Source organism: Apteryx mantelli, chromosome 2 (genome assembly GCF_036417845.1).
Source record: "Apteryx mantelli isolate bAptMan1 chromosome 2, bAptMan1.hap1, whole genome shotgun sequence".
Taxonomy (NCBI): domain Eukaryota; kingdom Metazoa; phylum Chordata; class Aves; order Apterygiformes; family Apterygidae; genus Apteryx; species Apteryx mantelli.
The window spans coordinates 157,987,673-158,001,841 of NC_089979.1; the positions used below are offsets into that span (position 1 = coordinate 157,987,673).

General features: G+C 41.5%; 1 protein-coding gene across 1 annotated transcript in view; it reads left to right on the forward strand.

Annotated features, from left to right (window-relative positions):
- ADARB2 (adenosine deaminase RNA specific B2 (inactive)) overlaps nucleotides 1-14,169 on the forward strand; it is a 324,958-nt gene that overhangs the window by 295,714 nt on the left and 15,075 nt on the right. The window contains exon 7 of the mRNA XM_013952567.2: nucleotides 6,455-6,623. Coding sequence (XP_013808021.2) covers nucleotides 6,455-6,623 — 169 coding nt within the window. The remainder of the gene's footprint in view (nucleotides 1-6,454; nucleotides 6,624-14,169) is intronic.

A 14,169-nucleotide genomic window follows, 5' to 3' on the forward strand; every position in this document is an offset into this window, starting at 1 on the left:
CAATTTTTCACACAAAGCATATTTAAAAGATAAAGCCCAGCTTTAAGAGAAAACCATTTTTCTTTTAAAAAAATAAAATAAGTAAAAAGTCATTTCACTGCTGGCAACCTGCCACAATGTTGCACAGCTTAGGATATAGATGACCGGCAGATCCCCACTAGACCTTGACACTGCTGGGCACCACGAAGTCTCTCTCCCCTCCCCACGCAGCCTCCAGCTGCCATCCTGGCCTCGCTCCGCCGCTGACCTGGGTGCCAGCAGCAGGATGAACTGGTCGCTGGACACCAGGTAATTTGCCTGCGTGGCCAGCGGTGAGGCGCAGGAAGGATGCGGAGGCAGAAATTCTCAGTCGCAGAGTTTCATGGCACCCACGCGGCCCTTTGCCGGGTCTCTAGGCTTTGCTCTGCGGGGGCAACTGCACTGGCAAAGTGACGGCATTGCACATCTAATTTTAGATGAGAGGAGCAATTAGTAATTAAAAATAATAATCTTGATGTGTTCAAGCTGTACTTTCCTTGATTGCCACATGCACAGAATCTTAATTCCGCTGATAAAACTTGGGCTTTTGGCTTCAACGTACTAATGCATTTCTCCTCCAGAGGAGGCTGGAGTTTGCAGCCTGAGTTTGTAGGTGGCATGAACAATCTCCCCCATGCCTAACCCAGCACTGCTCATTCCTCCTTGCCTCTAAAGGTAATTTACAACCCTGAGAGGTAAGCGTTCATGACTTCATTGTCAACAAATTGTTCCAAAGAGACTTTTAATTAATTAGTCATAGTTTGATCCCTGGGGTTCCTGAAAGAGAGACATGATAGTAAACTATTTTGTAAGGCGCATGTTTTGATATATTTCTCAGTCTATTCTTCTTGTCCCAAGAGATTAAAGCATTAGGAGAGACAAAGGCTTACTTACAAGTTAATTCAATGGCAAAACAGGTTTCATTTGTTAGAGCGCCATTCTCTGACTGTAGCAGTTAGTTTCATAAACACAGTCTAACACCTCTCACTAGGATGAGCATTCAGCACATTTCGTATTACTCTACTAAAGTAATAAAAAGTCTTTGTAAAAGATGTACGCCACCTGAACAGATGAAATTTTGTCCTTCAGTAACCATATGCAGAGGCATTTTGATGGACCATAATGAAGAGCTTTCATTAAAACACTCAGTTATGAACTTTCTTATGATGGGGTAGCATTCCTAAACCTTTCCTGCAGTTACTATCTCTAACACCACAGCTCAAGACTAGAATTGTAATTTAATTAAAATACACTTAAAATAGATAAGGACAAATAATGTAATCATTTCCTTTTCTGTTCTTTTGGATTCAAACTTATCTTGGACTTCAAATTTTTCTCATTACCGATTCTTTATAGGTGAGATGAATTAAATGCCACATATTGATGAACTATGAATGAGCAGATCCCCTTTGCTTTCACACCTTATCTGTACATCACATGAACTTATAGGCAGATGAGAAATTATGGAAGAAGTAGAAAGATTCCAAAATGTTCTTTTAAGATTAATGGAAAGGAGAAATAACAAAATGCTGAAGGTAGCCTCTTTTATAAAGTCATGGGATACCTGATTGCTGCCCCAAACCAGGATTTTAGCCAGGAAATGTGCATCGAAGGAGGGAAAGGATAAAGAATTTCAATTTCGACTGTTAATTTCAGTTTCACAAATCATGGGTGTCCAAGGCTTTCGTGTAACATACTGCATTAAAGTAGTTACTCAGCATTTATATTTGCATATATGCTTAATGATATGGCCCAAACCCCAGATCTGCACTTTGACACAACGCAGTGAGCCCTGCCCCACTTGGGGCGCGAGCCCTACACTGCCCAGCAGACCTTCCCGCCTACGTTTTAAAGCATCTCCGGACTTTTGGGGATTCACCTCGCCATACATGTGAGCAGGTTAAGCCAGGTGCCTGTGGTACCTCTGGGGCCTGGGGCAAGAAGCCCTGGCAGGATGGGTGCGCAGCGGTGCTTTCGGAGGGGCTGCCTCATGCAGTACGCTCAGCCTCTGCCTCTCTAACGACTGTCAAGCACAAAGGCGGTGAGATGTTAACGCTTCTCTTTCCACGCCTTTGTTTCAAAGAAGAGCTCTAAGGAAGCTTTATACACCATGCTGACGATTTGAGGGTCCAGCACTGAAAAAATGCAAGATAGGCCGCTTTATTTCTTCCTTCATGAGGAGAGAACAGCCTCCACTGAAGCAGGGAAATAGAAAATGAACCTCCAGGGCAGTCATGCTGAATCTCAGACAGAACCGTGCTCGTGTGTTTCTGTTTAATCACCATCCATTTCCTCTTCAACTAAATAATAAATATGGAGTGGCTTTTTTTCATTACCATTTGAGCCAGAACTGCTCCTAACAAAATAAGGGGTAAGTCTCAAAATCAGTGGATTTCAAGACACTATTTTAAATACAAGGCACCTGTGAAAATTTATAATCCAATAATTAATAATCATGCACCTTTTTATCTTATAAACTCTCAGGAGTAATTTCCCCATCTGAGTGTAGCACACATCATAAATCCACTCCAAATGATTTTTAAATTTGTCCTTTCCAATTCCTGTTTGAATTGACATTTTGTTCTGGTTGAAGTGGAATCCTCAGAAGCCTTCTCCCCTGCAATTAGCTGAGATTAAGTAGTTGGAGAACTAGCACAGCAAAGATCAGAAATGCTCATAGTCACTGATGCTTTGATCATACCAAACAGGAGAACAGTAGGCTGTAGTTTGTGGCTTTGAGGTGCATAAATAAATATATCTCTGAGACTGTTTTAAAGTGATCTGTAGCAAACTGTGTCAGGAAGTGGACTGCATTTTTTACTGCTGGCAAGCAGCTTATGTGCTAGACTCTGTCTTACAGCTTCAGTGCAAAATTCACAGAGCCTCATCTATTTCTTTGTTCAATATTTATATCTTCATACACTACTTAAAAATATGTTAAAAAAGAACTAAGTACATTCCAAATGCAGATCTGAATTTAATCATTGGCAATCTGAAAGTTTTCAGAGCTTTCGGTTATTATTATTTTATATACATGCTACAGATCTTGTTTTTGGAATGTGTGTTCTGGCTATCCCAGTAATACGAGTAGCTTAAGATATGCAGTACTGCACAGGGTTTTAGTCACATCCTATCCATTGAATTTAATAGTAGTTGAGCAGCTAAAACCCCTTATCAGTACTGTGGAAGTGTTTCCCAGGGTGAGTGTAGACTGCCCACAGCTGCCTGAATCCTATCAGCTAATTCTGCCTGCTTGGCTGCATCCTGGGTAGAGCTTGCATTACAGGGAGCAAAGTCTGATACACAGAGTGAGTTAATATGAGCATTTGTAAACTGAGATGAGGCGAGCTCTAACACACTTCCTAAATGCTTTGAAAAACTTCATTATTCAGTTTTTGGTACTTCCAGACCAAGGCTGAGATGCTAAAAGAACAAGCAGACTCAGAGTATTTTGGCCTGTCAAACTTCAGTCCTGAGGAAAACGAGGAAGACCAAATATACAAATAAAATTTAAATAAGCAAAAACCCTAAACTCTCAGAAAAATTTCAGATCCCTCTCTCCTCTAATTGTTGGCCTCCGCTTTAATTTCCCCAAATGCTAAAGAGTTGTTAGCAGGGCTGGTACTTCTTTTTTCCCTGAATTGGATCTCTTCTTCTTATCTCTGTCAGCACATTGTGTGATGCGTTGCCCTGCGCTAGGTAATGTTTCAAAGTCAAGTAAATGATGGGCTATTCATCTTGTCATGCAGTCACTAAAATCCTCTAGCAGTTACATGTCCCATTTCATCCAGTGCTGCAAGTGTGCAGCCTTCAAAATGTAGGAGTAACAATGCAGTGAACTGCCTGAAAAAGAGTGATAAAGGAGACCAATGCACGTATAGGGGAGGACCAGAGCAGGAGCTGACAAAGAGAGAAGAGTGTAGAGAAAAGATGGGAAATGGGGAGAGAAAGGCCAAGCAAGGAAGAATATTCTTCTAAAAAAGGATGGGGAAAAGAACATTAAAAATTCATTTTGTCCTGGGGGATTTCTGCAGGTGGACTCCTGTAGTAGATCTGTATTAAAAGGGTAGCATCTAGCTTTCATAAATAGTTTTTGAGCAGTTGCTTTAAAAGAATTTGCAGAAGAAGGAAGCATAGCATCATTATCTTCATTTTAGCTGTGGGAAAACTTAGGTAAAGAGAACTGATTTGCTTAAAGTAAAACTTGCTGTCAGCCAAAGCAGTAATAGTCTCTTGAGTCCCTCTTTAGTGCTTCACTCACAGAGGTCTAACTCTGCCATGCCACCAGTTCTTTGTGTGTACAGGCTAATGCAAAATCTTTTCCCTGTACATTTCTCCCTGTTGCACAGCCAGATGTGTTTGCTAGGCAGAATTATCATTTTCTCCATTCCTCGCCCAAATTTCATGGCACCTTCCCCACCACACCATTGTTTAACATTAAAAATATGCTGCTCACCACTGTTGGAAGTTTTTAGAAAATGAGTTTCCCCCAGAGTCCAAAGAAGGATATGGACCAGTTCCCAGATAACTAATCACATCCAAAGAGCATCCTCTGAACTATACTGCAGGAGGGATCCCAAACAAGAGAGATGGATGTAGGATCAGCACGCAGGGCCATGAAGAGTGGTTTCACTCCGTTGCTGGAACAGGCCAACAGTTTCAGGGGAGAGGGATCTGAGACATTTCTGAAAGTTTGGGGGGGGTTCCTTATTTGTTTTTTATTTGCTTATTTGGTCTTCCCAGTTTCCCTCAGGACGGAACAGCAGACTGCTGTCCCCCAAACATCATTCCTGAAGTAGCACAGCAAACCCTGAAGCATTTTTAAACATGTCCGGTGTGGTGGAGCCTGTTGTTGGTTGGGAATCCATTTCATCCATGGCCAGTCAATCCAATCAATATCAGGTCCATCCCACTGCTGACACACACACACACACACACACACACACACCTTGAATTCGTCACGGGGATTTTAAACAGCAAGAAGGAAACGAAGAGGAAGTGATCAGTGGAGGCTCAGCCAATGCATCTGCTGGCAGGTCACAGCTGACATTGCTGTTCTACATGTGTTTGCTGCATTTGCTAATCCCAGTGGTCTGAAGCGATTTATTTTTCCATTCCTTTTTTGTAAACAATCCATTGGCAGCAGCCAAAGTCAATCAATTGCTTCAACCAGAGCTAGCAGCACAGAAAATGGTTGTACAAAGCAAAGACAGTGAAAAATGACAGGAGGGAGAGAGCGGGCGGCTGGGGAAGGCGCACAGAGCCAGCTGCTCTATGCTGGTGGCTCCATCAGCTCCTTGACTTGTGACACGTTGGTGTTACTCAGCATGAGGAACAAGGTCCAGACAGCCTCATAGACTGCTGAGGGTTGAGGGGTGTCACCTTCAAAAGCAGAAACCTTCTGGTCCAGCTGAGAGGCAGGTCATGGAAAAAATATGCTGGAATGCTGGAAATATGGGCAAACAGCCTCTATAGAGGCATCATGACTTTTCCTTGAAAGCAAAGACCATCCTGTACCATCTTCCATTCTTTTCTTTTGTGCTAAAGTTACCTGTACCCAGGTAGCAATACAGATATAGTAACAGCGATTTCAGTAATGAGCTTCAGTTTTTATCTTTTCATCCAAAATGGAGGCAAAGTGCTTCACAAACGTCACTATCTTTTGCAGTTACTCAGACTTGTCCTGACGCACAGGACAAGCTGCTTGCCGTGCTCCACCCCAAAGACAGCCACATTTTACTGAAGTATATAAGATTACTAACCTGACGGATGGCAAATGAATAAGAGATATCAATATGACACAAAACAGTAGTGTATTTCTGTTTAGGAAGACTATGGAAGGAATTTAAGCAAACAGTCAAAAACTACCAAGTTTTAATTTGCTTTAGACCCTGAGTTTAGTACTTCAGCTTTTGAGAATTTTCAGTGAAATTTCTTGAGATGATAACAAGCCATGACTTCAGTTTTGCAATTATTCAGAAGTTGTCACTGAATATCACACCAGAGTATTGGTCTGCACTGGGTCAGACATGTGAGTCTTTACCCTTTGATCTTGCTCACTGAACCAAGATTTTCTAAGGATTCCCCTGACTCAGCTCAATCCTACAAGCACAGGGGGGAAAAAAAACAAGAAACAAGAGTTAAAAAAAAATGTGCTTTTCAAATATGGAAGGAAATGGGAACATGATTTCAACGTGTGCTATGCACAAGTTTTGATTCATGTGAAAAGGAGATCATGCTAGGGAGCATGTATTTTTCTCCACTTTGCTGCTTTCTGCAGTCTCATCCAATTTTCCATTCAACTTAATGGACTATCACAAGTGGTTCTGCAAATGCAAGCGTTAGCATCAACACAGCATTTTGGTTTCTTTCAAAAGGCATCTAAAAGCATTTAATTATCGCCTTTTCATCCCACTCTTCTGTTTCTTTTGTCCAGTGAACAGCAGCAAGCACATAGTAAGAAAATACCGTGGACACCTTCGAACAAAGATTGAGTCTGGAGAAGGAACCATACCAGTCCGGTGTCACAACGCAGTTCAGACGTGGGACGGCGTGTTGTTGGGAGAACAGCTTATCACCATGTCCTGCACAGACAAAATTGCCAGGTAATGCAGCACCGATATATACTTTATAAAAATGTTTGCCATGTGGGAGTGAGTTCGATGTCACAGAGAACTGTGGCTACTGGTAGGAAATAACTAGCAGGTGCTGATAAACCCTGCAGAAACAAAGACCTTCTTGGTATGCAAACGCAGAGCATAGAAATAGAATGGAATGTAAATAGAACATTTTCCCAAATTCTCCATGGGTCGTTAGCTGCTCTTTAAAGTGTGACAAAAATATAAGCCCTCTTTGCAGCACTTTACCAATAGAATTTCAGTATGCAGCTAAAACACAACCACTCTGCTCTTATTGGGTCATTTACCTCGAAAGCTGCAAACCAATCATCATGCCGATGAACCTACCTCATTTGCACCCCATTGGATAAAGTGCCCTAAATGCCATTAAGAATGTTTCTACTATTTTGAATGTCACTGCAGAGCTCAGATGTCACAGGCACCTCTGTGGCTTTCTGCTCTAGTCTGTAAATATATTTTTGTAGAATAATTGCTGTTTAATAAATATTTCATAATGATTCCATGGTGGCACATAAAATATCAACACATTTCCCATTCTCAGTTTAGGGTGTTAACTAGTAGCAAATGGTGGGTATCACAGACTGAAAACAAAGTGTGTGTGTGTGTGTGTGTGTGTGTGTGTATTACTATTAATATAGATTTATATAGGCATGCATACTTATGTGCATAATTATATATATATTATGTGTATGAGCTATAGATGCAGCTCTACATGTAAAATACATTACTTTATAGCTATAAAAATGTAAATGTTATGATCAAATTCTCTGTTGGAATATCATGCCTAAGAATTCAGTTAAATTACATCAACAGAGAATTTGGCCCAATATGTTAAAGGCCATATAAAATAATTCTTCTAAAAAAACTACAAAACTTTTGTTTAATGCAATCACACAAATTCTGTTCTTAGTTTTGACCAGATGACCTGCTAAAGTTAAAGTGGATCTATAGGCTTAGCAAAGGCTGGCATTTTGGTAGAAAAATATATGATTCCACCAACAAATGGGAATACTAACAGACTCAAATGACAGAACACAAAATCCTCACCCAGCTAAGTAGAGCAGTCACAACTGGTTTGTTTGCATGAAGGATAAAGGGCATCTTCTGCTATAATATTTTCATTTATTCATAAAGTGACAACAGAAAACCCAAACTGTTTTCAGTGGAACTCCCACACTGTTTTCAGATGCAGCTGGGTTTTCTAACTTCAGACACATATGACTCAAAAAAATAAACAAATTTAAGATTAAGAATTGAAATATTGCAGTCTGGTTTTGAATGTCATTAGCCAGTGAATTAAGTATCAGCTTTGCAAACAGTATTACATTTTCTATTGATGGGAATGCTGACTATAACACAGACTCCCAGAAGCCAGGTTTTCTCCAAACACATCTGCTAAGAGCTTTCAGTGGATCTTTCTCTTGTTGCCAAATACCTAAACAGCATTAAAACCCATGAAAGAAATTACAATCTACTACAATATTTTTCCAGGATAAAAGAATTCTTTCAGCTCTCATCTTTGATATATATTAATTATTGCAATTTTTATTATTTATTTGTACAGTTATTCAAATGGTCACGGGATTTTACTAGACCAAAAAAATTAACTAGACCAAAAAAAATCAACAATCATTACTGCCTGTTTTGAAGAGCAAAGGTTTACTGTCACCAGGGCCAGTTACAAGCCCTGAGGCTGAGGAAACGGGCCGGGGGGGGGGGGGGGGGGGAAGCAACGTTTGTGGAAAAGGTGGTGATGTTGTAACTGGCACTGCAAACATGTCAGAAGTTGGGAGATTTGTGTGTGGCACTGCACTGAGATAAACAGCAAGGTCATTTGCAGAGTAAATGGCCATGCATGAAATAAATAAGGGCTCTGGTGGGAAATCCTAAAGAGTTTCTGTGGCAAGAGCAGCACAAGCCTCTGGCAAAATCACCAGCTCCCAAAAGCCATAGAATTTCAATATTTCAGTATACCTTCAGTATTAGGGTTTTCTTATTTAACAAGGCAGTTCAGCGGTCCCAAATGCAGCTGGCCTTTCCTGCTGCATCTCCTTGACAAGGTCCCAGCCCTACATGTCTCCCAGCAGACCTCCCAGCTGATGCTGGGTCAGATGGGACCTCTGTGCCATGCACGACTTCCAAGTGCCATCTGCGTCTTGGGCATTTCTGAGTAAAGTGTTCTGGGACAGGAGAAAAGAGTAGATGAACCGCTGAATTAAAAGCTAAAGAGAAAAGACTGAGAAAGCACAGAGATTCAGAAATGAATGAAGGTTAGAGCTTCAAGGAGGAGGGAATGATCATTGCCAAAAAAGGGGAAGGATGAAGGTAGAAAATGACCATAGAAGAGGTTGTTTATGGTTTTGGTGCAAACAGCTCCAGTAAATAGAAGTGATGGAAACCAGACAAGAGGGACCCGAAGAGGGATTTGGGGGGACAAAAATTCAGAGTTAATAGAGAGCATGGAGATAACTATGAAAACCTCTTTTCACGTGGGAGACGAAGAAAGGCAAATGGAGTAAAGTGGCCATCGCCATGGCATGTGGCACAGGGAAAGGTCTGAAAGCTGTCAGAGCAAGTGCCCAAGGCTTTCTATCAGGGTCCCAACCCCAGCTGCATTTGCAGTTCACAACTCCCCCTTCCTTCCACCCGCCCAGTCACATTATGAGACACGGATTTTATTTCCACCAGGCTTCTAACTACATATATTTGTGTCACAACCTCAGTTGGGTTGATAGGTTCTAGTTTGAAAATCACTGTACTAGGGAAAACAAAGTATGAATACCACAGGAAAGGTCCGCAAAAAGATCTTTTTCATGGTAGAAAATAAGCAATCCTCTCAGGTCAAGCCACTGGTGACTATGTTGCCAGTGATTTTTGGCTGATACGAATTTTTTGTAGAGATTAGCAAAGAGTGGAGAGAAGAGGTTTGGATATGATGGCTTCAAAAAGATTAATACCAAATTTCAGTTTACCATATTAAATATGACCTATGAACAACTTCTGTCCTACCCATAAGGGGAAGAAGTCCAAGGTTTCTTTGCCTCACCTTTTTTTCACCCCACGTGGGACTGTTTTCTGCCTTCTTCATCTATGAACATAGAAAGTACAGATGAGAAAGGAGTTCAGTGAATGAGGAGACCGGTGTGTTAATGCCCTTTTCCCTCTCCCTTCCCTCAGTAGAAAGTTCAGTCGGTGGCTCTTGTGCTGTACTTCAGAGCTCCAAATATGTGCTCTAACACATAGATGGTTCACCCTTCACGTGTGTGGAGGACAAAAGAATCTGGTTTCACATCATCTGGACTTGTCTTGCAATGGAAAGAAAAATCCAAAGTTGAATTCATGTTTGTATAACTTAGATTTGACGAAAATCTCACTTGTATGCTTTGGATTTTATTGCTTGTAAAAGTCCCTCAGGAGCACAGGGCTATTAGAGAATGTTTCCTCTTGAGAACCTAACCAGTAGCTGCTAAAATATACATCATTTTGCATTATTTGCAAAGGACGTTACTATCAGAATATCAAAGATCCAAGAATGGAAAGAGTTACTCAGAAGAGCAAATAATTTTCTGTAAATCATACATCTAACAATTTATGTTCTTTCCTGCTCACAGGATAGCCACTAGCAATGAGTGGTTTAATCAGATTTATTTGTTATTCAAAGGCATTTAGCAATTTTTATTACTATCACCACAAGTTCTCTATGAGAATTTGATGCTTGGTATGCATTATTTGGGCTCTGTTACTTTGTGGAGATTGCAGGATAAACAGCCTGGTATCATACCTATTCCCTTACTGAATTAAAGCAAACACTTCTGGCATGAATACTCATGTTATTTGGCTCAGGCAGGGAATCACTAGGTGAAATTCAGCAATTTTATTATAAAGGAGGTCAGACTAGATCTTGGTGGTTCCTTCTGGCTTTAAAAATCTATGCATTTATATGTGCAAATTTAAAGTTTGGGCTCTGTGAATCCCCAAATAACCTACCCTAAGAGAGTGTTAGCTTTCACACTCACAAGTTCTGAGAGTCTCACTGTGTAGCTGAAGTGAGTTCAGTCTTTTAGTGCTGTAGATTTTAGGATCAAACCACATGTTTTAGACATGAAGTTCATTGATTACATTAACACCTAAGACTGACTTTCGTCTTCCTCTGTAATGTCTTAACATTGTACGCATTTGGGCAAAAAGCAGCAATAGCCTGAGCAAAATAATTTTGAAAATGATCAACAGTTTAGGGAAAAAATGTGTCATTTAACATTTTCTGGATGCTAACCTGAACCTATATTAAGGCCTTGATCTCAACAGAGACATCCTTGGTCAGAATAACAGTCCTAAAAGCATTCAGGTTTTTTGTGACGACAAACAGGAGCAACTTGTAGATTTGCTTATTAATAGATCAGGGCAAGGTTAATGTTGCTTTTGGTGGAAGTTTCTACAGTTGCGGTCCAGGAGCAAACAAATTTTTGAAAGAAGACTGACTTATGTATACACGCACATGCACACACACAAACACAAAAGTTTAGTTAAAGACGAGGATTTCTCTAGAGTTCAATTCCTCTTTGAGGACCTAAACGCACTGACCAAACATTAAGGAAGTTCAGCGCTAAATTCACAGACTCAGATGTGGGGACACGTTCAGCCCAGCAAGGGCTGCGAGGCAACATGCACTCACGCAGGACCCTCCAACTCCTGCAGGCACTGGTGGGCCTCACATAAATAAATAAATGCATACATGTATAAAATAAGAATTTCCAAATGCTTCTCCTTCTTATTCCTGTAGCAAAAGAAATACAAAAGACTGGGCAAAATATTAAAAAACAATACATTTCCCTTACTCAGTTTCCTCACTGCTCTGGACAGACTTTTTATCCAAAATCAGAGTCTACCAATAGTCCATAAACCTTCTTCCCTTCCATAAACTTTGTCCTCTGACTCATGGAAGCACCATCTCTGCTTCCTCTGACAGAGCTCACTCCTTAGTCCCGCCATGCCCCACTTTAACAACATGTACCACCTCTCCTCCTTTTCTGCACAAAGCCTCTCGTTCATGCTCCAGGCTCTTCGAGTTTATACATCTCATCACAAGACCTGGCTCCCTTCTTCTTCCAAGCAGAGAAATTGGAGGAATTGGTCCTCCCAGCATCAGCCAATCCATAATAGCAGAGTGTTTCCACCTGAACAGCTGCACATAAAAGTTTAATGAATGCCACCACTCGTGTTTTGGCAGATAAGTGAAATAGTGCTGGGAGCACATGGTGGAGGCCACTGGGGGTTTCCACAGTACGGCGCTCTCATAGCATAAACCAGCACTCCCAAATCATACACGGCTGCGGCACCTCCACTGCCTCTACCTGCAAATTATTTTGAGTATCTCAATCCAACCATTCTGTGCTAAGGTTAATTTTTAAAAAGCAGTTCTTATCTAGGTGTCTCACTGGAGACCAAGTTCTGCAACATACTGCTTTTCCCCAAGAACCTCTTCCTTGATACACCTAAACAAGGGGATTGGAGAGCTTAAGCTATGGCAGAGCACGTTTGTGCTCTCTGGATAGCCACCTGATATATTTATTTGGGAGAAATGCCAGCTTTCTGCGCATCAAACTTGCAGCTACACAAACTTGTAAATGCATGAGGTGTATTCCCTTATCCACTTTCAGACAGGGGCATTTGCAGCTTCCCTCGCAGGGTGCGGGCTTGAGGAATGTACTTACCCAGAATTTGGGGGGGAACAGCCCCCACAGACACTGTCTTTGTATAGCAAATACAAGCTAGAATTCAGTGTGTATTTTGTTCACTCTGGCCTTAAAATTGTTTTCTTCCTACAGCTTCTCAAAAGGTCACCTTTAAAAGACTGTGTATTTTTTTTTTGCCACCAGGTTAATGATCATCCACTTCCTTGTACTCCACAAAAACAGTGCCATTAAGCCCAGAGGCTAAATAAGAGTTAGAACATCTAAATTATACCTCACCTGTAAAATGGCAGAAACAGGAACAAAGGACCTCCAAGCTGCACATTACCGCACTGGCAGTCTATTCTTGTCCCATGGCTAAGGTTTGTGGGGCTTGGGCCCATAAGCTAGAAAATAGGAAGGAATCTGTATCGCAAGTACATTCAGAATATTGCAAGGTAATGTGGTCTTAAAGCACTGTTTCAGGATTTAGCCATAGGAATCTGAAATAGCACTCTACAAGATCATTTGGGCACATTAAGCTATATTTAAATGTAGCATATAAAAATGAAAGACTAAAACTCAGTGTTAGAAACTGGCTTTCTTAGATCTATTTTAGTGTTAGCCTGCCAACCAGAGCCATTGTTAAAAGGGGACTGAGCCTGACAAGGTAACTCTTAAGAAAAGCTACTTCAAAGGCTGCATATTAATGTAAATGAAAATCAATTAACACAGCTAGATCTTCAACTAGGAATGATTTGTGCACATGATTTGTAATTCCCTCTCTTAACCCCTTTCTGTGTGACCGAGATTTCAATTTCAATCTTTCACCACAAGGTATATTCCAGAAAACATATATAAACCGCCTACTGCTAAAATACAGATCAGAAACTAATGCACTAGTTCCAGTTTCCAAACCAATAATAGCTAAACAGTCATATAAATAGGAACACCACAGGTGTTCTGCTGAGCACAGACCACCATGAATAACAATTTATATAGTGTGAAGCACAGAAGGAATTACCGGTAATAGAATCTGGGGTACAGCAGGCTAACGACACACTAAGCAACAAGACCTAAAGCTATTAATAATGATAAAAAGTGCATCTTTTATAAAAAGCCTTAACAAAATAAGCTTTGAAATTCATTAGCAGTATTTTTTTAACAGGCGAGGTTTCCAAAGGTCTGTAAGAGACACTTCAGTCCCACCGAGCTTCAATGCCGCATGGACACAGTTCCCCAAAATGTTTTGAAAGCATCAGTGCAAATTCCTCCATATCTCAGTTTTGAAGGGATTTGGGGGCAGGAGCTTATGAACGTTTGCTTTGAATAACGCCACATGCTCTCAGCCCCTGGAAATAACGCGCGAATGGACTCACGGATGTGGCGCTGCCGGTCACATCAGCGCCGCTAGGGCTGTGCCACATCCCGGCTCCGGGCCAGCACCGGCACTGCAAGGAGCGAGGCTGCCACCCTTTACACCAGTTTGCCCCGGAGCCCCTTTCTCAACACGCTCAGTATTTTTATTGTCTGCGGTTCGGTTGGATTCAGCCGGGCATTCGGCTCGCGTGGCGAGCTGGCGGTGGCGGCAGGCGAGCGAGGAGGCTGCAGCGTGTCTCTTCCTCCCCGAACGCCTCTCCCGGGGTGCCCGGCTGCGAGGGGTGCTCGGGAGCCCGCGGCGCGTCCCGGCCGGGGAAAACATGTCATCTCATTAAAGAAAGGCTGCCTGCTCCAGGACGCCTTCCAGTTCATCGCTGGCATTTCGGTGATTGACAAACAGGCAAAAATATATTTATCTAAGGATTATCTATATTGAAAACTGGACGTGGGATTTTGTCTTTGTA